Genomic DNA, 24,681 nt, shown 5'->3' with positions numbered 1-24,681 from the left:
AGCATTGAAGGAAGAATACTTGAACAGAGTCACTGTGATGACTGCCATCACTTAAATCAATAATTAAAGAGTCCTCTCAAAATAGCATTTTCAGGAAAAAGTGATAACATGGTTTGTTTTATGTTGGACTTCTCCAGATCCATTGATGTACCTTACATTGGTAAATTCTCTCACCTTCCCAGAAAATACATGTCTTCAAGAAGACCCTACAGGCACTGATCTACCCCATGTCCTCCACCACCCCGCACAACTTTGAAGTCTGGACAGCTACAACACCTACCTACTGTTACGAGTGTGAAGGGCTCCTATGGGGCATTGCCCGGCAAGGCATGAAGTGTTCGGAGTGTGGAGTGAAGTGCCACGAAAAGTGTCAGGACCTCCTGAATGCCGACTGTTTGCAGAGTGAGTACTCAGGTGAACAAACAGGTGCACAGAGCTGGTCTCACCCTATGTGTTTTCAGCTCTTGCTAATTCTCAACAAATCGTATCCAGTCATACAAAGTTATACACACTGCCGATCAATCACCTAACTGATTTTGTTGACCCTGGCTCTGTCAGATTCCTCAGAATAACTACTTGGAGTTTAATGGCACTTGGCCCAAGTAGAAAATTTCAAAGTGACTTCCAATCTGTGTTCTTACTTTTATCTCATAATAGCCCCACATGGTCAGTGGGAACATGTAAAGTCATGTTCCTCACACAGCGTTGATGCATCCCTGAGGTGACAGCAACTGGAATTCTTTTCCAAGCCTGCTTGACTTCTGCCTTCTGCAAGCAAGCGCCATGCTCTTCTGCAGCCCCTGTGCAGACCTTGAAATTGGGAGGTTGTGTATCTGAATGTCAAAGACAAATCTAACTTACCAGATAGGTGACCTGGAAAAAGTTTTTCTAACTTCTCAGGGTTTCGTTTTTCTTCCTTCAAATAAATAGGAATAATAAACTTTACCTTAGTGGTTTATTTTGAAGACTAAATGGGAAAGTTGCTGCTAAGAGCCTGGCACATAATAGATGCTCAGTGAATATTAATGGCCTCTCCACTCTTTTACATTTCTGAATAAGTACATGTCACTTTGACTTTTATGACAGGTTATCTTAGATTTTTCATTTCTGAAAAAAGAAAACCCTTTATACTGGTACTTTAAATAATAAGTCCTGAAATGCCAAAACTCTAAAACACGTATTATTAACGTTTAACTGCTGAATTGATTTGTCTGCTGACTTTAAATAACTAAAAAAGTACTGGTGAAGAACTCTATTTAAACATGGACTTTCATTTTCAAATGATGTGTTTCCCACATTTAATATCATCTCCTTTGTTTATTATTTATTTGAATATGGTCAGTGTAAGGTGCATGGGTTGCCTGAAATTGAGGGAAGACAGAGGAAAATGTCAAAATAGAGATTAAATCATAAATGCTGGCATGGCTGGCTGTTGTAGTAACAGTTCGCACACATTGTACACTTTCTTCTTCCTGATTAGTATTCTCCCTATACAACCAGATCAGTTGAGACTGTTAATGGTAATGAATGTGTTTTTTAAAGCAAAATATAGTACTCCTTTAAAACATAAAATGTATATTTAGGAATGAGTGCTTATGAGGAAGGGAAACTGACTCAGTATTACCCAGCCAAGTTACCTGCATATCCCATCCTACAATTACAATTTAGTCTACCTCTTTTAAAAGTGAATTGTGAACCAGTGTCTTAAGAAACAACCACATTAGGGCAGTGATATTTTGAGAAAATAGGTAGGAAAAATATTGCCATATAGAAACTATGGTTTAGATCTCTTAAAGAAAAAAATGTAGGTCATACTTAAGAAATGAGCTCATTCTTCAGGTCTTTCAAAGACGAGAGATGCCACCCACTCATAAGCTTTAGAAAAATTTTCATAGTCTGTTTCCATTTCTTCAGATAGCATGCTTTATTTGGTAATGGTTAAATACATGTGGCAAGCTTTTCATTGAAGTTATTCATTAAAATGTATGTAAATTGGAAGAATCAGAGACAGTACAAAAAAATGAAAGCACACATGTATCCCCCAGGAAAGGGATATTTTCCTTAATAACTCCTTATATTTCCCTGAAACTCACATTCTCACACTGAATGGAAAGAGGTTTTGCTAATACAGGAATTCAGCTTCACCACTTACCACAATAACTATCAATAAAATTTAAAGTTGTCCTAGCAAACTAATGTTCAAAATTCTCCAAGCTAGGCTTCAATAGTACATGAACTGAGAACTACCAAATGTTCAAGCTGGATTTAGAAAAGGCAGAGGAACCAGATATCAAATTGTCAACATCTGTTGGATCATAGAAAGAGAATTCCAGAAAAACATCTACTTCTGCTTTACTGACTATGCCAAAGCCTTTAACTGTGTGGATCACAACAAACTGTGGAAAATTCTTAAAGACATGGAAATACCAGACCACTTACCTGTGTCCTTAGAAATCTGTATGAAAGTCAAAAACCAGCAGTTAGAACTGGACATGGAACAACGGACTGGTTCCAAATCGGGAAAGGAGTATTCCAAGGCTGTATATTGTCACCTTGCTTATTTAACTTATATGCAGAGTACATCATGAGAAATGATGGCTGGATGAAGCATGAGGTAGAAGCAAGATTGCCAGGAGAAATATTCATAACCTCAGATATGCAGATGATACCACCCTTATGACAGAAAGCAAAGAGGAACTAAAGAGCCTCGATGAAAATGAAACAGAATAGTGAAAAATCTGGCTTAAAACTCAACATTCAAAAAACTAAGATCATGGCATTTAGTCTCATCACTTCATGGCAAATAGACAGGGAAACAATGGAAACAGTGATAGACTTTATTTTCTTGGGCTCTAAAATCACCGTAGATGGTGACTTCAGCCATGAAATTAAAAGACCCTTACTCCTTGGAAGAAAAGCTATGACAAACCTATACAACATATTAAAAAGCAGAGACCTTACTTTGCCTACAAAGGTCAGTCTAGTCAAAGCTATGCTTTTTCCAGTAGTCATGTATGGATGTGAGAGTTGGACCATAAAGAAAGCTGAGTGCCAAAGAATTGATGCTTTTGAACTGTGGTATTGAAGAAGACACTTGAGAGTCCCTTGGACTTCAAGGAGATCAAACCAGTGAACCCTAAAGGAAATAAGCCCTGAATATTCATTGAAAGGACTGATACTGAAGCTGAAGCTCCAATACTTTGGCTACCTGATGCGAAGAACTGATTCAACTGAAAAAGACCCTGATGATAGAAAAGGTTGAATGCAGGAGGAGAAGGAGACGAGGGAGGATGAGATGGTTGAATGGCATTACCGACTCAATGGACATCAGTTTGAGTGAGTTCTGAGAGTTGCTGATGGACAGGGAAGCCTGGCGTGCTGCAGTCCATGGGGTTGCAAAGAGTAGGATATGACAGAGCAAATGTACTGAACTATAGAATTAGTGATATTTACTTAAGGAACTTCTCTTTTCATTACTTTAAGCAAAAAAGTTTTTATGGTGGCACCTTGTTTGCAATATCTCCATGTGTGCCAAAATCAAAAGAAAACAAGAGAATAAAAATTTAAAGAAGTGAGAGTTGGAAAGCATAGCTAATGTATTCTCCTGTAAACAAAGGAGGTTTTTCAATTTCCTTCTCAGAATTATCATTCAGTTTGTTTGAATACCCACAGAGAAAATTTAACAGTATGGCAGGCAATTTGTATTAGAAAATTCTAGCTTATAAATTAAAATTTAAACCAATTTTAGCAACTGGTTCAAAATAACCTCTAGTAACTTCTGTTCTTTTAAGCCAAATCTTACCTTTGAAGAAAATATTTAATAAATTGTCTCCTGTCTTGTTTAATAGTTTTACAAGATAATACTCATTTTTAGATTTCTAGAACCCTCATTATTTTGCTAATTCTTTTCTGAAAATGTTGCTGTCTGTCAATATACATACACACATACACAGAATAAAACAAAAGGAAGCAAAAAGTCTGTGTTTGGGTCTGACCAATGACCAATTCACAATAAAGGACATTTAAAGTTACTTCATTTGAGTTTGGTATTCCAGTCTTATGGAATATTGGGTCTGTGACTTACACACTTGCAGTCAAGTGAAGTTAGAGCAGGTGATAAGCCCACCCACCATTGCAGTACCTCCACACATGTTCAGAGATTCATGGAAATGTCAAATGAGTTCCCCAAACAGCCTCATCTCAGTTCATGTCTGGCTGATTTTATTTGGAAGTTCTACACTTCACTGCCTTCCTGGCCCAAGGCTACCATCCATGTGAAGTAGAAGGTAGAAACAGAGAATAGCAAAGAGAAACAGAGAAATGCTTGAGAGAAGAGCACTGACCTGTCATAACCCTGTTTGCTCCAGGCCAGTAGGAGTGGCCAGATTTCATCTACTTTTTCTTAAATTAACTCATTTCTGTCCTGTTACTTGAAAATACAGTTACTGTTTTTTGGAAACAGCATTTGGTGATAGAAGAATTGAAATGCAGCTAATGGAGAAGTAGTTTCTCACCCATAAGGATATTAAAAAAAAAAAAACTTTACAATGTTGTTTTGGTTTCTGTCAAATGAGCCATAATTATACATATATCCCCTCCGTCTTGAGCCTGCCTCTCCTCCCCTCATCCCGCCTCTCTAGGTCATCACAGAGTGCCAGACGGGGCTCCTTATGTTATACAGTAACTTCTCGCCAGCTATCTATTTTGCACACAGTAGTGTTTGTATGTTGATGCTACTTTCTCCATTTGTCTCCCTCTTTCTCTCCCCCGCTGTATCCTCAAGTCAGTTCTCTATGTCTGCATCTCATTCCTTCCCTACAAACAGGTTCATCAACACCACTTTTCTAGAATCCATATATATGCATTAATATACAATATTTGTTTTTATTTTTAAAATTTATTTATTTTAATTAGAGGCTAATTACTTTACAATATTGTAGTGGTTTTGCTGTAAATTGACATGAATCAGCCATGGGTGTACATGTGTTCCCAATCCTGAACCCCTCTTCCACCTCCTTCCCTATCGCATCCCTCTGGGTCATCCCAGTGCACCAGCCCTGAGCATCCTGTCTCATGCATCGAGCCTGGACTGGTGATCTGTTTCACATATGATAATATACATGTTTCAGTGCTATTCTTTCAAATCATCCCACCCTCATCTTCTCCCACAGAGTCCAAAAGAGTGTTCTTTACATCTATGTCTCTTTTGCTATCTCGCATATAGGGTTATTATTTCCATCTTTCTAAATTCCATATATACACATTAATATACTGTATTGGTGTTTGTCTTTCTGACTTACTTTGCTCTGTATAATACGCTCCAGTTTCATCCACCTCATTAGAACTGATTCAAATGCATTCTTTTTAATAGCTGTGTAATATTCCATTGTGTATATGTTCCACAGCTTTCTTATCCATTAGTCTGCCGATGGACATCTAGGTTGCTCCCATGTCCTGGCTGTTGTAAACAGTGCTGTGATGAACATTAGGGTACATGTGTCCTCCTTCAATTCTGGTTTCCTCATTGTGTATGCCCTGCAGTGGGATTGCTGGGTTTTATTTCCAGTTTTTTTAAGGAATCTCCACACTGTTCTCCATAGCGGCTGTACTAGTTTGCATTCCCACCAACAGTGTAAGAGGGTTCCCTTTCTCTGTACCCTCTCCAGCATTTATTGTTTGTAGACTTTTTGCATTTTTACATTTTTATAAATTTATTTATTTTAATTAGAGGCTAATTACTTTACAATATTGTAGTGGTTTTGCTGTAAATTGACATGAATCAGCCATGGGTGCACATGTGTTCCCAATCCTGAACCCCTCTTCCACCTCCTTCCCTATCGCATCCCTCTGGGTCATCCCAGTGCACCAGCCCTGAGCATCCTGTCTCATGCATCGAGCCTGGACTGGCGATCTGTTTCACATATGATAATATACATGTTTCAGTGCTATTCTCTCAAATCATCCCATCCTCACCTTCTCCCACAGAGTCCAAAAAACTATTCTATGCATCTGTGTCTCTTTTGCTGTCTAACATATAGGGTTATTGTTACCATCTTTCTAACTACCATATATATGTGTCAGTATACTGCATTGGTGTTTTTCTTTCTGGCTTACTTCATTCTGTATAATAGGTTCCAGTTTCATCCACCTCATTAGAACTGATTCAAATGCATTCTTTTTAATGGCTGAGTAATATTCCATGGTGTATATGTACCACCACTTTCTTATCCATTCGTCTGCTGATGGACATCTAGGTTGCTTCCATGTCCTGGCTATTATAAACAGTGCTGTGATGAACACTGGGGTACACATGTCTCCTTCAATTCTGGTTTCCTCGATGTGTATGCCCAGCAGTGGGATTGCTGGGTCATATGGCAATTCTATTTCCAATTTCTTGAGGAATCTCCACACTGTTCTGCATAGTGGCTATACTAGTTTGCATTCCCACCAACAGTGTAAGAGGGTTCCCTTTTCTCCACACCCTCTCCAGCATTTATTGTTTGTAGACTTTTGGATAGCAGCCATTCTGACTGGCATGAGATGGTACCTTATTGTGGTTTTGATTTGCATTTCTCTGATAATGAGTGATGTTGAGCACCTTTTCATGTGTTTGTTAGCCATCTGTATGTCTTCTCTGGAGAAATGTCTGTTTAGTTCTTTGGCCCATGTTTTGATTGGGTCATTTATTTTTCTGGAATTGAGCTGCAGGAGTTGCTTATATATTTTTGAGATTAATTCTTTGTCAGTTGCTTTGTTTGCTATTATTTTCTCCCATTCTGAACGTTGTCATTTCACCTTGCTTATAGTTTCCTTTGTTGTGCAAAAGCTTTTAAGTTTCATTAGGTCCCATTTGTTTATCTTGGCTTTTATTTCCATTACTCTGGGAGGTGGATCATAGAGACATAGAGGGTCCTGCTGTGATATATGTTGGAGAGTGTTTTGCCTGTGTTTTCCTCTAGAAGTTTTATAGTTTCTGGTGTTACATTTAGATCTTTAACCCATTTTGAGTTTATTTTTGTGTATGGTGTTAGAAGGTGTTCTAGATTCATTCTTTTACAAGTGGTTGACCAGTTTTCCCAGCACCACTGGTTAAAGAGATTGTCTTTTCTCCATTGTATATTCTTGCCTCCTTTGTCAAAGATAAGGTGTCCATAGGTGTGTGAATTTATCTCTGGGCTTTCTATTTTGTTCCATTGATCTATGTTTCTAAATTTGTGCCAGTACCATACTGTCTTGATGACTGTAGCTTTGTAGTGTAGACTGAAGTCAGGCAGGTTGATTCCTCCAGTTCCATTCTTCTTTCTCAAGATTGCTTTGGCTATTCAGAGTTTTTGTATTTCCATAAAAATTGTGAAATTATTTGTTCTAGTTCTCTGAAAAATACCGTTGGTAGCTTGATAGGGATTGCATTGAATCTATAGATTGCTTTGGGTAGTATACTCATTTTCACTATATTGATTCTTCAAATCCATGAACATGGTATATTTCTCTATCTTTTGTGTCCTCTTTGATTTCTTTCATCAGTGTTTTATAGTTTTCTATATATAGGTCTTTTGTTTGTTTCAGTTCAGTTCAGTCGCTCAGACATGTCTGACTCTTTGCGACCCCATGAATCACAGCACGCCAGGCCTCCCTGTCCATCACCAACTCCCAGAGTTTACTCAGACTCATGCCCATCGAGTCAGTGATGCCATCCAGCCATCTCATCCTCTGTCATCCCCTTCTCTTCCTGCCCCCAATCCCTCCCAGCATCAGGGTCTTTTCCAGTGAGTCAGCTCTTCACATCAGGTGGCCAAAGTATTGGAGTTTCAGCTTCAACATCAGTCCTTCCAATGAACACCCAGGACTGATCTCCTTTAGGATGGTCTGGTTGGATCTCCTTGCAGTCCAAGGGACTCTCAAGAGTCTTCTCCAACACCACAGTTCAAAAGCATCCATTTTTCGGTGCTCAGCTTTCTTCACAGTCCAATTCTCACATCCATACATGACCACTGGAAAAACCATAGCCTTGACCAGATGGACCTTTGTTGGCAAAGTAATGTCTCTGCTTTTTAATACGCTATCTAGTTTGGTCATAACTTTCCTTCCAAGGAGTAAGCATCTTTTAATTTCATGGCTGCTGTCACATCTGCAGTGATTTTGGAGCCCAAAAAATGAAGTCTGACACTCTTTCCACTGTTTCCCCATCTATTTCCCATGAGTTGATGGGACCAGATGCCATGATCTTAGTTTTCTGAATGTTAAGCTTTAAGCCAACTTTTTCACTCTCCTCTTTCACTTTCATCAAGAGGCTTTTTCGTTCCTCTTCACTTTATGCCATAAGGGTGGTGTCATCTGCTGTAATTGACATCTAATCTTACCACATTGTGATCAGAAAAGATGCTTGGAATGATTTCAAATTTTTTAATTTACCAAGGCTAGATTTATGACCCAGGATGTGATCAATCCTGGAGAAGGTTCTGTGTGCACTTAAGAAAAAGGTGAAATTCACTGTTTTGGGGTGAAATGTCCTATGGATATCAATTAAGTCTAACCAGTCTATTGTATAATTTTTTTCTTTTTTTCTTTTTTTAATTTTTTTTAATTAGTTGGAGGCTAATTACTTTACAACATTGCAGTGGTTTTTGTCATACATTGAAATGAATTAGCCATGGATTTACATGTATTCATTTAAAGTTTGTGTTTCCTTGCTAATTTTCTGTTTAGTTGATCTATCCATAGGTGTGAGTGGGGTATTAAATTCTCCCACTATTACTGTGTTACTGTTTATTTCCCCTTTCATTCTTGTTAGCATTTGCCTTACATATGGGGTGCTCCTATGTTGGGTGCATATATATTTATAATTGTTGTATCTTCTTCTTTGATTGGTCCTTTTATCATTATGTAGTGTCCTCCTTTGTCTCTTTTCATGGCCTTTATTTCAAAGTCAATTTTAACTGATATGAGCATTGCTACTCCTGATTTCTTTTGGTCTCCATTTGTGTGAAATATCTTTTTCCAGCCCTTCACTTTCAATCTGTATGTGTCCCTAGGTTTGAGGTGGGTCTCTTGTAGACAGCATATGTAGGGATCCTGTTTTTGTATCCATTCAGCCAGACTTTTTGGTTGGGGGCATTCAACCCATTTACATTTAAGGTAATTATTGATAAGTATGATCCTGTTGCCATTTACTTTGTTGTTTTGGGTTCCAGTTTATACACCTTTTCTGTTTTCTGTCTAGAGAAGATCCTTTATCATTTGTTGAAGAGCTGGTTTGGTGGTGCTGAATTCTGTCAGCTTTTGCTTGTCTGTAAAGCTTTTGATTTCTCCTTCATATTGGAATGAGGTCCTTGCTGGGTACAAGAATCTGGGTTGTAGGTTTTTCTCTTTCATCACTTTAAGTATGTCCTGTCATTCCCTTCTGCCTTGAAGAGTTTCTATTGAAAGATCAGCTGTTATCCTTATGAGAATCCCCTTCTGTGTTATTTGTTGTTTTTCCCTTGCTGCTTTTAATATTTGATCTTCATTAATTTGATTAATATGTGTCTTGGGGTGTTTCACCTTGGGTTTATCCTGTTTTGGACTCTCTGGGTTTCTTACACTTGAGTGGCTATATCCTTTCCCATTTTAGGGAAGTTTTCAACTATTATCTCCTCAAGTATTTTCTCATAACCTTTCTTTTTGTCTTCTTCTGGGACTCCTATGATTTGAATGTTGGGGCATTTAACATTGTCCCAGAGGTTTCTGAGGTTGTCCTCATTTCTTTTAATTCTTTTTTTCCCCTCTCTGCTTCATTTATTTCCACCATTCTGTCTTCCTCCTCACTTATCCTATCTTCTGCCTCAGTTATTCTACTGTTGGTTCCCTCCAGAGTGTTTTTGATCTCAGCTATTGCATTATTCATTATTGATTGACTCTTTTTACTTCTTCTAGGTCCTTGTTAAACATTTCTTGCATCTTCTCAATCCTTGTCTCCAGGCTATTTATCTGTAACTCCATTTTGTTGTCAAGATTTTGGATCATTTTTGCTATCATTATTCTGAATTCTTTTTCAGGTAGACTCCCTATCTGCTCCTCTTTTGTTTGGCTTGGTGGGCATTTGTCATGTTCCCTTACCTGCTGAATATTTCTCTGCCTTTTCATCTTGTTTAGGTTGCTGTTTTTGGGGTGGCCTTTCTGTATGCTGGAAGTTTGTGGTTCTTCTTTATTGTGGAGGTTCCTCCCTGTGGGTAGGGTTGGATGAGTGGCTAGTCAAGGTTTCCTGGTTAGGGAGGCTTGCTTTGGTGTTCTGGTGGGTGGAGCTGGCCTCCTCTCTGGAGTGCAATGAAGTGTCCAATAGTGAGTTTTGAGTTGACTGTGGATTTGGTGTGACTTGGCCACTTGTATTTTAACACTCAGAGTTATGTTCCTGAGTTGTTGGAGAATTAGCTTGGTATGTCTTGCTCTGAAACTTGTTGGCTCTTGGGTGGAGCTTGATTTCAGTGTAGGTATGGAGGCTTTTGGATGAGCTCTTTTCAATTAGTGTTCCCTGGAGTCAGGAGTTTTCTAGTGTTCTCAAGTTTTGGATTTAAGCCTCCTGCCTTTGGCTTTCAGTCTTATTCTTATAGTAGCCTCAAGACTTATCCATACTGCACCTATGATAAAACATCTAGGTTAATGGTGAAAAGATTCTCCACAGTAGGGACACCCAGAGAGGTTCACAGAGTTACATGGAGAAGAGAAGAGGGAAGAGGGAGATAGAGGTGACCAGGAGGAGAAGAGAGGGAATCAAAAAGGGAGAGAGCAGTCTAGCCAGTAATCAATCCCCTGTGCTCTCCACAGTCTGGAACATTCAGAGAGGTTCATGGAGTTACATAGAGAAGAGAAGAAGGAGGAAGGAGATAGAGGTGACCAGGAGGAAAAGAGGGGGAGTCAAAGGAAGAGAGACAGATCTAGCCAGTAATCAGTTCCCTAAGTGTTCTCCACAGCCCGGAACACCCAAAGAGATTCACAGAGCTAGGTAGAGAAGAGAAGGGGGAGGGAGAAGATAGAGGTGATCTGGGGGAGAAAAAGGAGGGTCAAAGGGGGAGAGAGCAATCAAGCCAGTAATTACATTCCTAAGTAAAAATGGGTACTGAAGATTGGATTCCCAAAGGTAAAATTGATAACAAATACCAAAATGCAAAGATTAACAATCTAGAGGTTAGACTCTCAAAAATGCAATATTAAAAAAAAAAATAACAAAAATTATAAAAAAATATACATATATGGAATTTGCTTTAAAAATAGGGCCTTTTCTTGCAAGGTAATAGTACGTTATAAAAATGAAAATTAAAAGAGTAATAACTTGAAAAAATTTTTTTAATTAAAAAATGATAATAGTAAAATGTATCTAGGAATTTCTCTGGACCTGTTGAGGGCAGTGTGGGGTCAGTTCAGTTTCAGATAGTTTCTTGTTCCAGCTTACACTTCCTCTCAAGGTCTACAGACCCCTTCCAATGTAGTCAGTGCTAACTACAGGGTTTTAAATCTGTTGCACCTGTCACTTCCAAAGCAGTTTCCTCTTCTTTGTTTATTTTGGCTTCCTCTGTTTGCAAATCTCTTCAGTATCTAACTTAGGCCCTGACACAAGGGGGTGAAGGTTGTCACTTATTTAGGCTCACTTGTTCAGTTGTGCTGTGGGGAGGGAGGAACACTGCAAACAAATATCACTGGTGTGTGTGGGAGGAGTGCTTGCAGTGCCTGGGCCACACTGGGTTTGCCCTCACTCACGCGTGTGTGCTTTCTCAGTCTATACAGCTCAGGCTCCAGGTTGCTCTGCAGGGGAACTCTCTTAAGTGGGCCCTGGGTTTCGTGCACTTCCCAGGTCTAAGCCGCTTAGATTGAGGTTCTCAGGTACCCCACAAAGGCACAGACTTGGTTGGGCCTGTGGTTTGTGCCCTTCCCAGGTCCAAGCAGCGCAGGCGACCGGGTGTTTGGCGAGCACACCCTCCCCAGGTGGGCGGTGTGTCTTGTCGCCCCACTGGTCCCAGCCCCTTGGGTTCCTGAATGCACAGCAGGAGCGCCGTCTCAGATGTGCCATGTGTCTCCTCTAGGGAGCTGATCTCTGACCGCGGCCCTCCTGGCCAGTGTCAACCCTCCAGGATCCCAGGAAGACTTGGTTAGCAACTGGGAACCTGCTCACAGTTTGTTGGAGGATGCCATCTCTGGGGCGGAGATTGCCCCTCTTTCCGGCTCTGGCTGTCAACTGCCTGCCTCTCTGCCTCCAGTTGGGGGAGGGGCCGGCCTGCAGCCAGTTAGCTCTCCTCTGGTTTTCACTTGGTCCTTTGTTCTGTGAGCAGGCCAGGTTATGCCTTATAGCTTTTCTCGGGAAAGTTCTCTCCCCCGCTATCCCACAGTTGGGGTTGCTATCTCACATTAGCTCCCTCAGATTGTCCTCAGGGCATTCAGCCCTGGTCTTTACCCTAAGCATGCAGGCGGTGTCTCCCTCTTCAGCCCCCGCTCGCTGCTGGCTGATGCAAGCTTCTGGGCTACTTCTCCCCTGGGAGTTGTGGTTAGGTGCATAATCTGCGTTTTTTTGATTTTTGTTTTTTCTCCCAGTTATGTTGCCCTCTGAGATTCCAAAACTCCCCACAGACCCGCTGGTTTCCTGGTGTTTGGAAACTTATCCTCCTTCACGACTCCCTCCCCGGGATGGATCTCTGTCCCTAACTCTTTTGTCTCTCTTTTTATCTTTTATATTTTGCCCTACCTCATTTCAAAGAGAAATGGGCTGCCTTTCTGGGTGCCTGGTGTCCTCTGCCAGCATTCAGAAGTTGTTTTTTGGAATTTTCTACTTGTTTTTCTCTTCCTGATTTTCTTCACTCTGTATAACAGGCTCTAGGTTCATTCACCTCACTAGAACTGACTCAAATTAGTTCTTTTTTATGGCTGAGTAATATTCCATTGTACATATGTACCACATCTTCTTTACCCATTCATCTTTAAGTGGACATCAGGGTTGCTTCCATGTCCTGGCTATTGTAAAGAGTGCTGCAGTGAACACTGGGATACATATATGTATTTTTGGATTGTCATTTTCTTAGGCTATATGCCCAGTAGTAGAGTTGCTGGGTCATAGGCTAGATATTTTTCCTAGCTTTTTGAGGAATCCCCATACTGTTCTCTACAGTGGTTGTATTAGTTTACATTCCCACCAACAGTGTAGGAGGTTTCCCTTTTCTCTGAAATCTCTCCAGCACTTATTGTTTGTAGATTATTTGATGATGGCGATTATGACTGATGTGAGGTGATACATTATTGTAGTTTTGATTTGCATTTGTCTCATAATTAGTGATGTTGAGCCTCTTTTTTATGTGTTTATTGGCCATCTGTATATTTTCTTTGGAGGAATGTCTGTTTAGGTTTCCTGCCCATTTTTTGATTGGGCTTTTTTTTCTTGATATTGAGATATATGAACCACTAATATATTCTGGAGATTAATCCTTTGTCAGTTGTTTCATTTGCAATTGTTTTCTTCCATTCTGAGTGTTGTCATTTAATCTTGTCTATTATTTCCTTTGCTGTACAAAAGCTTTTAAGTTTAGTTAGGTCCCATTAGTTTATTTTTGTTTTTATTTCTATTAGTCTAGGAGGTGTCACCCTGAAGGCTATCAGTATAACCCATAAGGACCTTGTCCAAACAGTTATGGTGGCAGTTTTAAACTAGGAAAACATGAAAAAAAGAAGTGTATGTTGGTTGGGATGAGGTCGTATGTGGAGTGAGACATATGTAAAAGAGATATCATGTATAAAATATTTCCCTTGATTACCTTTTTAAAGTAGAAAAAAATAACTTCAAAATCAGAAAAATATGCAAGTAGCCATGAAGCCTAACCCAGCTGGTCAGCGCTTTCTTACACATCTCCAAAAAAGAAATCCCAGAGTCCCACTGAAAAAAACATTCTCCCTAGTTTTAGTTCCTAACTGGAAATTTCAAGTATCTGCATAAAAAGAGAAGGCATTTCATCAAGAGTTCAGGAAAGCAGCATCTTGTGAGATGTATTATTTTGTTCTGTGTTTCCCACTAACATTATGTTAAGCTTCTGTGCACTAATGCTTAGCCATTGTGACTTCATAACATTCACAAAATCTGGCTAGTGCATTCCTGTCTGCAAACTACTGATTTTTTTGGGGTGGGGTATTTGTGTTACCACATTTTCCAACCATGCTATCTTAAGACATATGTTATTTGTATAGGTTGAACAGCTACTGTGGGTAGGAGCTTTATTCTGGGCTTTCAGATCTAGAAAAAAAGTTATCAGTGTTGTCCCTGGGTTCAGACATATTTTCTACAACTTAGGTGCATAAATGTGAACATATATCTTGGAAACTTTTTACATTTTGCTTTGTCAATAGCAATTATACAAAGTATGTTTACATAATCAGTACTTAGGAAGCTTTGTATTTGCTGCTTTAGGGTGGAGACCAGTCTTCGCTTCCCCATAATTTAGCACACATATAAGCACAGCTAACTGCATAATAAATATTGGGAAGCAACAAATGAGGACACGAGAATGCAATTAGAAATCGCATGAAATAGTTTAGAGATCATTCTTCCATAGAACCATAGATCATTAGGGAAGCCTTTGAGATCCATTAATTGGAAGAATCCAAGCTACTGATTTTACTTATTGCAGACAGCTCAGTATCTTATAAAAAAAAAAAAAAAAACACCAAATGAATAACATAGGTAGGGTTACAGCTAAGGTCTCTGAACTCCTAGCCTAGTGATCTCTCCTAATTATAAAGAGACGTGCAAAATGGACCCCTAGAGGGGGAAATGGAAAGTTATTGAATTTTATTTCTAGTGCTTTCCTCCTCTCTCTGTCTTTTAGACAATCTGTGATGCCCAGACCTTGGCTTCCCAAGCCTTCCCTTCCAGATGACTCCCTAAGACTTCCCGCTATGGCCAACCCACCAAGCTCGAGGTTCACCCACTCTCCATCGTCTCTATATCCCATCACAGCATACTCACATGCTGACTTTTCAGTACTAAATAGGAAATGATTTGATAAGATAATTTGGATAAAAGTGGAATCAATAGTTAAGTTACTTTAATACAGTTATCAGTTTCTTAATCCAAAGGAATAACGTCATAATGGATCATTTTCAAGGTATGTGGGGGTACAAAAAGGGTGACTATACCTCACTTAATGTGACAGATGGAGAAGGCAGTGGGAGCCCATTCCAGTACTCTTGCCTGGAAAATCCCATGGATGGAGGAGCCGGTAGGCTACAGTCCATGGGGTCTTGAAGAGTTGGACATAACTGAGTATCTTCACTTTTACTTTTCACTTTCATGCATTGGAGAAGGAAATGGCAACCCACTCCAGTATTCTTGCTTGGAGAATCCCAGGGACAGAGGAGCCTGGTGGGCTGCTGTCTATGGGGTCGCACAGAGTCGGACACAACTGAAGCAACCTAGCAGCAGCAGCAATGTGACAGAAATATTCTATGTAACCTAAGAAAAAAAGGCTATCTATCTATATGTATCGTTTTGGAGTCCTGAGCTACTTGAGAAAGATCTGGCTTCTAATCCTGTAAGATCCTGTAAGAGTTTTCTAAAACCTCTCTGAGCACCATTTTCCATATATGTGAAAAGGATTAATAATACCTGTCTATACTCTCCAGTTAAAGATCACTAAGAACATTCCTGTGGTTTTAAAAATTCAGTTTATTACCCATGGCTTTGATGGAGAATGCACACCAGGGTGAACCACAGGGCATTTCAGTAAAAGAGTGTTAAAAAGAGAGGATTTCTCTGGCTCAGGTGTTGCCTTATAGTGAGGACAATCCTGTTATTGTGTACATAAAAGAAAAAAATCTTATCTAAAGAAAGCAGACAAGAGAGACTAATAGCTGAATTTAGTAAAGAAGCAGTAGTCACTCATATATGGAGGAGGATGTTTGGTATATTGTGGTCACATGGTGACCTGGTTTTCAACTGTGCTTAGAAAAACAGAGTGGTCTTATTTGTTTTGTTTTAAGAGGGACCATGTGCAAGGTTGGTGACCTGTGAGAATCCTTACACCCAGCTGGAGAGCAAGATGGCCTAGCGGTGAGCGCTGGGACAGCTTCCAGCCACAGTGTGGACCAGTTGTGTTAGCCAAATTTCTAGATGTCAGAGGCTATTTAAAAATAGAGAAAAAGAAAAAAACTTTTTTGTTTAATTTTGTTTAATTTTTTGTTTCTATTCATTTTCTTTCTCTTTTTGAAAGGATTTGAAGTAATCTATGTAGCTAAGTGGTGAGACCAAAAGTTCTGTCTTCTTCCTATCTCTTCTTTGTTCCCTTCTTTTTCTCTTACACAGTAAAAATGTTTTTTAAGTTACCCCCTCTTTTTTTTTTTTAAACAAGTTATTTGTTCCCATAATCCCTATAGATAGTTTTAGACTCTGAAATGATTGGAAAATCTCGAGAAAGCAAATATCTAAATAATGCTTAAGAGATCAGTTCTGATACACAATTGTGAGAGTGCATTCCTGATTTTGTGGAGGATTTTGAGAGGCAAATGTTTCTAAACTTCTAAAAGATTGCATTTACTAAAAATCGGATGATGGAATTTGGTGGGTTTGGTCTAATAGGGCAGGAATGGTCGCTTCTGTTTGTTTGGAGCTGTAGGTTTGATGACAGTGAAGTCACTTTGTAGAAGGTGACAGTTCCTGGAAAGGGGGATCCGGCCCACATTCCCCACCTCCAGGGGTGGGAGATGATGCTAGGCTGGATCTGTGCTCCTCCAGTTACCCTCTTGTTAAGCATCAGTCCTTTGTTGTGTGGGAGAAATCATGTGGAGTGTGTGACTTTGATCTTACAAGAAAAAGGAGGTGGCTGACTTAAAGAAGTGGGAGTCGCGAAGCTGTTCCTTGAAAGATTGAAGGCATGGTAAAAGAGGAGGGTTAAGATTATCTTGATTGTAAAAACAACTAAAGGGAAAGAGTAGGAAATGCCAACTACATGCCCACCTATGTGATTTCATGGGAGAGGAAAGCAGGGACGACAAAAGCAGGTCCACCTACACAATTTTACTAGTAAAGACAGTAAAAGCAGTAAAGTTTATCAGATTAGACACTCTTAGGGAGACACATGGCTCAGTATCAGATCCTAAGTGCAGGGTTATTAACCACTTGCCATCTCTGGATTCATCAGCTTCAAATGCAGGTAAAGGGTTAATGGGTGTTAATAATAAATTACTATTAACATTCTTGCTATCATTATTCTTTTCTGCAGCCTCTTTGAACTCTGTTGTCGTTGGACTCCGATCTAGTGAACAGTTAATAGAGCATTTAGCCTTGGCAGATGCTGAGCATGACACTGTGAAGGGCAAAGTTTTCAAGGAGTTGCTTCATGGGGCAAGTGAAGTGCAAAACCCTAAAATTTCTTATTAATGTGAAATTCTTTAATAAATGCTATACCCACACCTTTGTCCTGAAATCCCTGTGCTTATTCAGTTATTAGTCTATATCAGTATCTCATTTAATCCTTACAATGACCCTGTGAAGGAAAACAGTAATATTATTTCCTTCTTTTTCTCAGATGACAAAACTAAAACTTACAGAAAGAATTAACTAGCCCAAGTTCAGATCATAAGCAGCAAATCAGAATTTAAATAGAAGGCTGACTCCTTCTGTAACCACAGCACCATGAGCGCTATGCTCTTTGGTCTTATTTAAAAGTAATTTTCTTGATTTACTTTTTTCACTGATATTTGGACTTATGCCTTTGCTTTATGTTATTAAATGCATGAAGTACATATGCTAACCAAATTCTGCTTTTAGAATGGTGGGCACACATTTGTCTTCTGAAAATTCTAAATCTGAAGCTAAGAACCCAGTGTATTTTGTCTCTTCATAAGATATGACAGAGAATGTATGACATTTTACATAGCAACTCATTCTTGTTTCTTCCAATATTTTTGGCCTTATGGTCACAGTGTGCAGAAAGTTTATAGCACGTTAAATTAAACCCAGGGCCAAATTGAATAGCCAAATCTAGTAATTGTTTTCTTTTAGATTCCCCCAATAAACATTTTATCTTTATTGAGTATATCTTATTTTCCAATCAGTGTACTAGATACTTGGAATACACATAACTGAAGTTGGCTTTAAAGACTAGTATGTAGAGGACGTGTGTATATAAAATCAATACTGTATGTAAAATCTATATATAAAATCAATACTGACAGAAGTAGTCGCATCAGTGTTGGTTGATAAATACTGAAGAATTCTGTGAGGCAGTTGCTTGAAATCGGCCATGTTAGGACTATTTACAGCACAGAAATCTGCAAATGCTATAAATCAAGTTTGGCTTTTGTTGTTTTGCTTTTTTCCATGGGGGAGGGAAGAAAATGTGACCACTGAATTTAGAAAGCCAGTATTTCTTTTAAAGAAAAGATAATATCATATGCTGAGAGTGGAGAGTAATGGACAGTGAAAATGTTTTAGAACAGCTGTTGAAAGAATAGGAAAGAGAAGAGACTGGGGCCAAGGTGGGATGATGCATTTGTCACATATATATAGATAATTATTTGGAAGGAAAACTGAAATTATAAATTACCATATAAAAATGATGAAACTGTTACTTTCATATGCAATTTAGATGCTTTGGGTAATGAATAAAAATGAAAGAAAAATGAAGGTTTCTAGCTAATTGGCTTTGTTCCATTAAATTAGGCTTAAGGGCATCATGTGAGATAAGCCTGCCTCTGTCTAAGGTTGAATTCCCTTGCAGTCTTCTGTATAATTGCATTTTCTGATCTGTCAATTAAGTGTTTTTAAAAGTAACAAAGATGAGTTCCATTTGGATAATGTATTATACTTTACAAAGTGCTTTTATTGTGTAATATCTCCTTTGATCTTTATTGTTGATCTCTGGTTGACTTATTACTGTATTTCAGTGAAGCTGCTAGATCTCCTACCATATACTTTGAAGGAAGACTCATATAGATACAAATCTGTTTATCTCTGATGACTTTGAGATAAACAGAATAAGCCCAAAGGAAAATAATAAACCAAAGAGCTGGAAATTTATTTAAGAAATAGTTTCATTAGAAAAATAAGATGAAGTATGTGGGTTCAATAAATGATGGGGCAATGAAAAGTCATTGTAGATGAGTTACAAATTTGCGAATTGGTCTGTATCCCTAAACTAAATCAAAGTTGAATCATTTTTCAGATCAAAAGCATAGACGTTATGTGTCTTTTCTAGAAATAATAGATAAAAGGCTCAAACATAAGTCTCTACTAACTTGCTCTCCCAGATTGGTGATTTTGCAATTTATGTGTCTGTCTGTTGTATGTAAATATTAGAGTAGATATTCTATTCCAACATCAGGAGCATTGGTGAATTACTTCAAAGTTAATTTTCAAGCTTTCCTAGTTGATTCTTCAAGAGAATTTAAGCAGTGGTTGTTAAGTAGAGAGGTTTGGTTTCTTAAGAAGAAAATTCTTTTGACATTCTAGCCTTGAATTTGGTAGTTATTATTGGGATGAACATTTATTATGTGGATGGCGGTAAATTGGCTCTGCCTGAATTAGAAAAATAATCCAAAAGTTAATGCATTTAACTTTTGAGGACTTTAACATTTCAGATATGCAGATGACATCACTCTTATGGCAGAAAGTGAAGAGGAACTAAAAAGCCTCTTGATGAAAGTGAAAGAGGAGAGTGAAAAAGTTGGCTTAAAGCTTAACATTCAGAAAACTAAGATCATGGCATCTGGTCCCATCACCTCATGGGAAATAGATGGGGAAACAGTGGAAAGAGTGTCAGACTTTATTTTTGGGGGCTCCAAAACCAATGCAGATGGTGATTGCAGCCATGAAATTAAAAGACGCTTACTCCTTGGAAGGAAAGTTATGACCAACCTAGATAGCATATTAAAAAGCAGAGACGTTACTTTGCCCACAAAGGTCCATCCAGTCAAGGCTATGGTTTTCCCAGTGGTCAGGTATGGATGTGAGAGTTGGACTGTGAAGAAGGCTGAGCACCGAAAAATGGATGCTTTTGATCTGTGGTGTTGGAGAAGACTCTTGAGAGTCCCTTGGACTGAAAGGAGATCCAACGGGTCCATCCTAAAGGAGATCAGTCCTGGGTGTTCATTGGAAGGATTTTTGCTGAAGCTGAAACTCCAATACTTTGGCCACCTCATGTGAAGAGTTGACTCATTGGAAAAGACCCTGATGCTGGGGGGGATTGGGGGCAGGAGGAGAAGGGGACGACAGAAGTTGAGATGGCTGGATGGCATCACCGACTTGATGGGCATGAGTTTGAGTAAACTCTGGGAGTTGTTGATGGACAGGGAGGCCTGGCCTGCTGCGATTCATGGGGTCGCAAAGAGTCGGACACGACTGAGCAACTGAACTGAACATACTTTTCTAGAGCTTTGAAGGCATTAATAGACTTAACAGGCATAGTTGTTTAGAAATAAAATACTGGGGGAAGCCAGTATTTTAATGATACTTCTAACTCTTTGGACATTCTTCGATTCACCTTTAAAACCAAACTTTTGAGGCACTTTGAATCTTGCAGGGGACTTTTTCAAGTAACTGTTGTTTTTTTCTATTTAATGATTGTTCCAATACTTGAAGTAAAATATCTCTTTTGGGGAGTTGCAGCTATGTAGTCTAGCCTATGCTAACTTTACTCTGTGAGAATTATGCTCTATGGAATGAAGCCATTATTAACAAATTACAAGAATGCTTAGAGGTACATAACTCACAAATGTGTAGTTATTCTAGGGCATGTTTTAACAGATCACTATGGCATTAAGTGGTCATGTATGGATGTGAGAGTTGGACTGTGAAGAAAGCTGAGTGCTGAAAAATGGATGCTTTTGAACTGTGGTGTTGGAGAAGACTCTTGAGAGTCCCTCAGACTGCAAGGAGATCCAGCCAGTCCATCCTAAAGGAGATCAGTCCTGGGTGTTCATTGGAAGGACTGATGCTGAAGCTGAAACTCCAGTACTTTGGCCACCTCATGCGAAGAGTTGACTCATTGGAAAAGGCCCTGATGCTGGGAGGGATTGGGGGCAGGAGGAGAACGGGATGACAGAGGACGAGATGGCTGGATGGCATCACCGACTCAATGGGCATGAGTTTGAGTAAACTTCGGGAGCTGGTGATGGACAGGGAGGCCTGGTGTGCTGCAATTCATGGGATTGCAAAGAGTTGGACATGACTGAGCGACTGAACTGAACTGATGGCATTAAGAATGTCCCTTCAAATTATATCTTAAACAGAATATGTTAATTTTTAGTATTCTTTTTTACATATGTGATTTAAATCCTCAAATGTTAAAAAATATATATATAAAGACAGGGAAACTGGTCTTTCTACCAATAGAATATGCATCTCTTTTACCATACTTTAATTACATCTTGATTACTACGAATGCACTTTTACCACTTTAGAAAACAAATGTTATATTTTAAAATAATGAAAATGTTCACTAAGATACTGATGTTAAATTTTATATGAATTTGTTATAAGGAAAGTTCATAGTTACTTCCCTTTTAGTTTCCGTGTTTAAATCAGGCGCACACCATTTACAGAAATAGATTCAGAAAACATTGAGACTATGCTTTGTGGCTGGAATTGTGTAGATAAATCATCACATTCAATCTCTAAACAATTTTATGAGCTATTAGTATGCCTATTTCATAAATACAGTAATTCAAAAAATATAATACAAGTTTGGCAGTATTTATAGTCTTGGAGATAAAAATTGAAATGATTACTACCTACAGCCACAATATTCTTTTCATTATATCTCAGTTGCTTCTGTACCAAAAAATGTTTGGTTTCAGCAGCGACAGTCCCTCTGGACCCTGATACATAGTCTTTTACTTTCCTACTTCACAGTAAGTAAGGAACCTTGAGAGTCAGAATCAAGGTCCACTGTTGCTCATGGAATACAGAGCAACCCAGAGGCCACACAGAGCATTAAGACTATCGGGCTGGTGGTTGGAGAAGCTTAGGGACTCAAGGATTGCCTTTTGGAAATGCTTCACTGCTGGGATTTGTTAACAAGAGTTTATAACACAAAGATAGTTTATAGCCCAGAAAATTGAGACCAGTCATAACAAATATATGTCCTAGAAGTTAAAAATTACTTTTTGAGTAGAAAGTGAAAATTCAGCCTGTTTAAAACAGTGGCCATATCATAGAATGAGAGTGCACATCTATGGTCCATGATGTAGGGATAGTTCAGTCCAGTGGTTTCTAAATCCTTTTTAAATAGAATCACTTTCATTCCAAGTAAAATCTCACCCTATATTTCAATCTAATGGATAGTGGTAGTTTTCATTTTGCAAGGAAAAATGTAAGCTTTTAATTATGATAAATTTCATGAATTAAAAATAGGCACTTAAGGTGAATGCAAGTACTTGAAATGTTGATTTTTGAGTGAAATTTGTCAGATGTATCTGTTTCTCAATTTTGTCTTGGTTACCCAATGAGTAAATATGTGTGGTATGTAGCACATTTGATTGTGTGTGTTCCTTTGGTTTGGAAAGTTGCTTTTAAAAATTCAAACCAAATATTTGCACAGCTGTGATTCAGTTCAGTAATAAAACTAAAAAACCCTGGGATCGTGGATGTCCATTACCTTCAGTAGCATAAGGGCTAGTCATTCTGAATCTCAGCATGGTGCTCATTCTCCTGATATTTTCTGAAAAAGCTACCCTGACTCCTGAGAATTAGAGCATTCGTTCATTTTCATGTTCTTCCTTTTTTTCTGACCCTCCTTCTCTTGGTCTATGAAAAAGAGCTTCATGTATATTTACATCATCATCAAATTTTCTATTATAGGAGCAGCAGAAAAGAGTTCTAAGCATGGTGCAGAAGATAAGACTCAAACCATTATTACAGCCATGAAAGAAAGAATGAAGATCAGGGAGACAAACAGGCCAGAGGTGTTTGAAGTAATTCAGGAAATGTTTCAGATTTCTAAAGAAGATTTTGTGCAGTATACAAAGGCAGCCAAACAGAGTGTATTGGATGGGACATCTAAGTGGTCAGCAAAAATAACCATTACAGGTAAACAAGTTTTTTTGAAAACTTTTATTCCACTTTGAGATTTTTATATATCTTAGAAATCACTGCTAATAAATGTTATAGGCAAAATAAGTAGATTTTTTCAGTCTTGTCAACTTTGAAGTCTAATTGAAACTTCAAATTTCTAAAAGGTATGGTAGATAATTGAAGTCATTTCAGTCCATGTCTCATTCTAATCAAAAGTCATGTCTAATCTAATCTTCCTCTTCGAGAGGAAGAAAATTCTGTTTTATAATATATTTGTCAATACCCTGCAGTTTACAAGAGATTAATTTTGTTGCTGCCTGACACTGATAAATGACAAGAGTAGCCAATAATCTCTTTAGTAAATTTTTCTTAATGAGAAAACAAATATCATTTTACTTACTCCTGGATCGATACCCCTTATCCATTTGATCCTTGACTCAATGCAATTTGAGTGTAGTGATGTCTAGTAATTTGAACTTCTGAAGTTGCTCATAATAGTAACAGCAACTGCATAGGTTATCATGTGAATATTTACCAAGCCTCTTAACTCACTCATATTGTATTCAAAAGGTAAAATAAAGAAGCTTCTCTTTAATATTGATAGTAAACTCATGTACACAAAAACATTTTAAATCACAGACTTTGAACTACATTGGATAATTCAAAATATTTACTGAATTAATTAATTGGCTTAATGTTTGTGCATTCTCATTTGTCTATACATGCATGCAGTGACATATGAGTATATAGCTAATAAATATATGTAGATGTATGTCTACAGCTACTGTTCATTACAGGCGAAAGGAAATATTAGCCAAAGAAAGGTTTTAATGTTGTGTGATTGATTCTTTCATTAAACATTTTGTTAAATCCTGTTGTTCATGAGACTGAAAGCAATAGGGATGTCTCTGCAAACCCAGGGAACAAAATAATAGAAAACATTTCCTTCATTATCAGTTTTTTGTTTCTGCAAAAATACTTATACTAAAAGTTTGAATTTGGTTTATTTCAGTGGTTTCTGCACAAGGCTTGCAGGCAAAAGACAAAACAGGGTCTAGTGACCCGTATGTTACAGTTCAAGTGGGAAAGAACAAAAGAAGGACTAAAACCATTTTTGGAAACTTGAATCCAGTATGGGATGAAAAGTTTTATTTGTAAGTATATAATGGAAAACTATTAAAATACTGAAATATTTGAGGATAAATTTACAAGCATGCAAAATATGCAAGTAATAATTATTTCATATTTTAATTGTATCTATGCAGGAATTATAAAAAGATGTTGTGAACTGATATTGTGAACTTATTTAATACTCATAATATATATTATTTGTTCCTCATCTTGAGAAGCAAGTGAATAAAAAGAATATTACAAACAAAAAAGGTGGCACAGCTGGGGTTAGTTTGCAGAAGGAAAAAAAAAAAGATTGCAACATGATCTGTAACTTGAGTTGACCCAGTATAGTGAGGAATTTACAGGCTTGATTCAGCAATATCTTGACATCTGAAGATTTATGACTGAAAACAGTAGAAAGACTGAGCATTACATGCCCTATCACACCCATACCAGCCTATACTGATGAAATGGTTGATGATAACTTTTAGAACCTCTCATTTTCTGTGCATCATTTATTTTTAAACCTTTTATATCCTGTACCAAACAGC

The 24,681-nt window shown here is 38.2% G+C and overlaps 1 protein-coding gene across 3 annotated transcripts in view; it reads left to right on the top strand.

Moving 5' to 3' along the window:
• UNC13C (unc-13 homolog C) overlaps window positions 1-24,681 on the top strand; it is a 655,668-nt gene that overhangs the window by 273,512 nt on the left and 357,475 nt on the right. For all 3 annotated transcript variants that reach the window (XM_070469257.1, XM_070469256.1, XM_070469255.1), the window contains 3 exons: window positions 183-402; window positions 22,805-23,032; window positions 24,030-24,171. In XM_070469257.1, coding sequence (XP_070325358.1) covers window positions 183-402; window positions 22,805-23,032; window positions 24,030-24,171 — 590 coding nt within the window. The remainder of the gene's footprint in view (window positions 1-182; window positions 403-22,804; window positions 23,033-24,029; window positions 24,172-24,681) is intronic.

Source organism: Odocoileus virginianus, chromosome 6, assembly GCF_023699985.2.
Source record: "Odocoileus virginianus isolate 20LAN1187 ecotype Illinois chromosome 6, Ovbor_1.2, whole genome shotgun sequence".
Taxonomy (NCBI): domain Eukaryota; kingdom Metazoa; phylum Chordata; class Mammalia; order Artiodactyla; family Cervidae; genus Odocoileus; species Odocoileus virginianus.
This window is presented reverse-complemented; position numbering and strand designations above follow the sequence as displayed.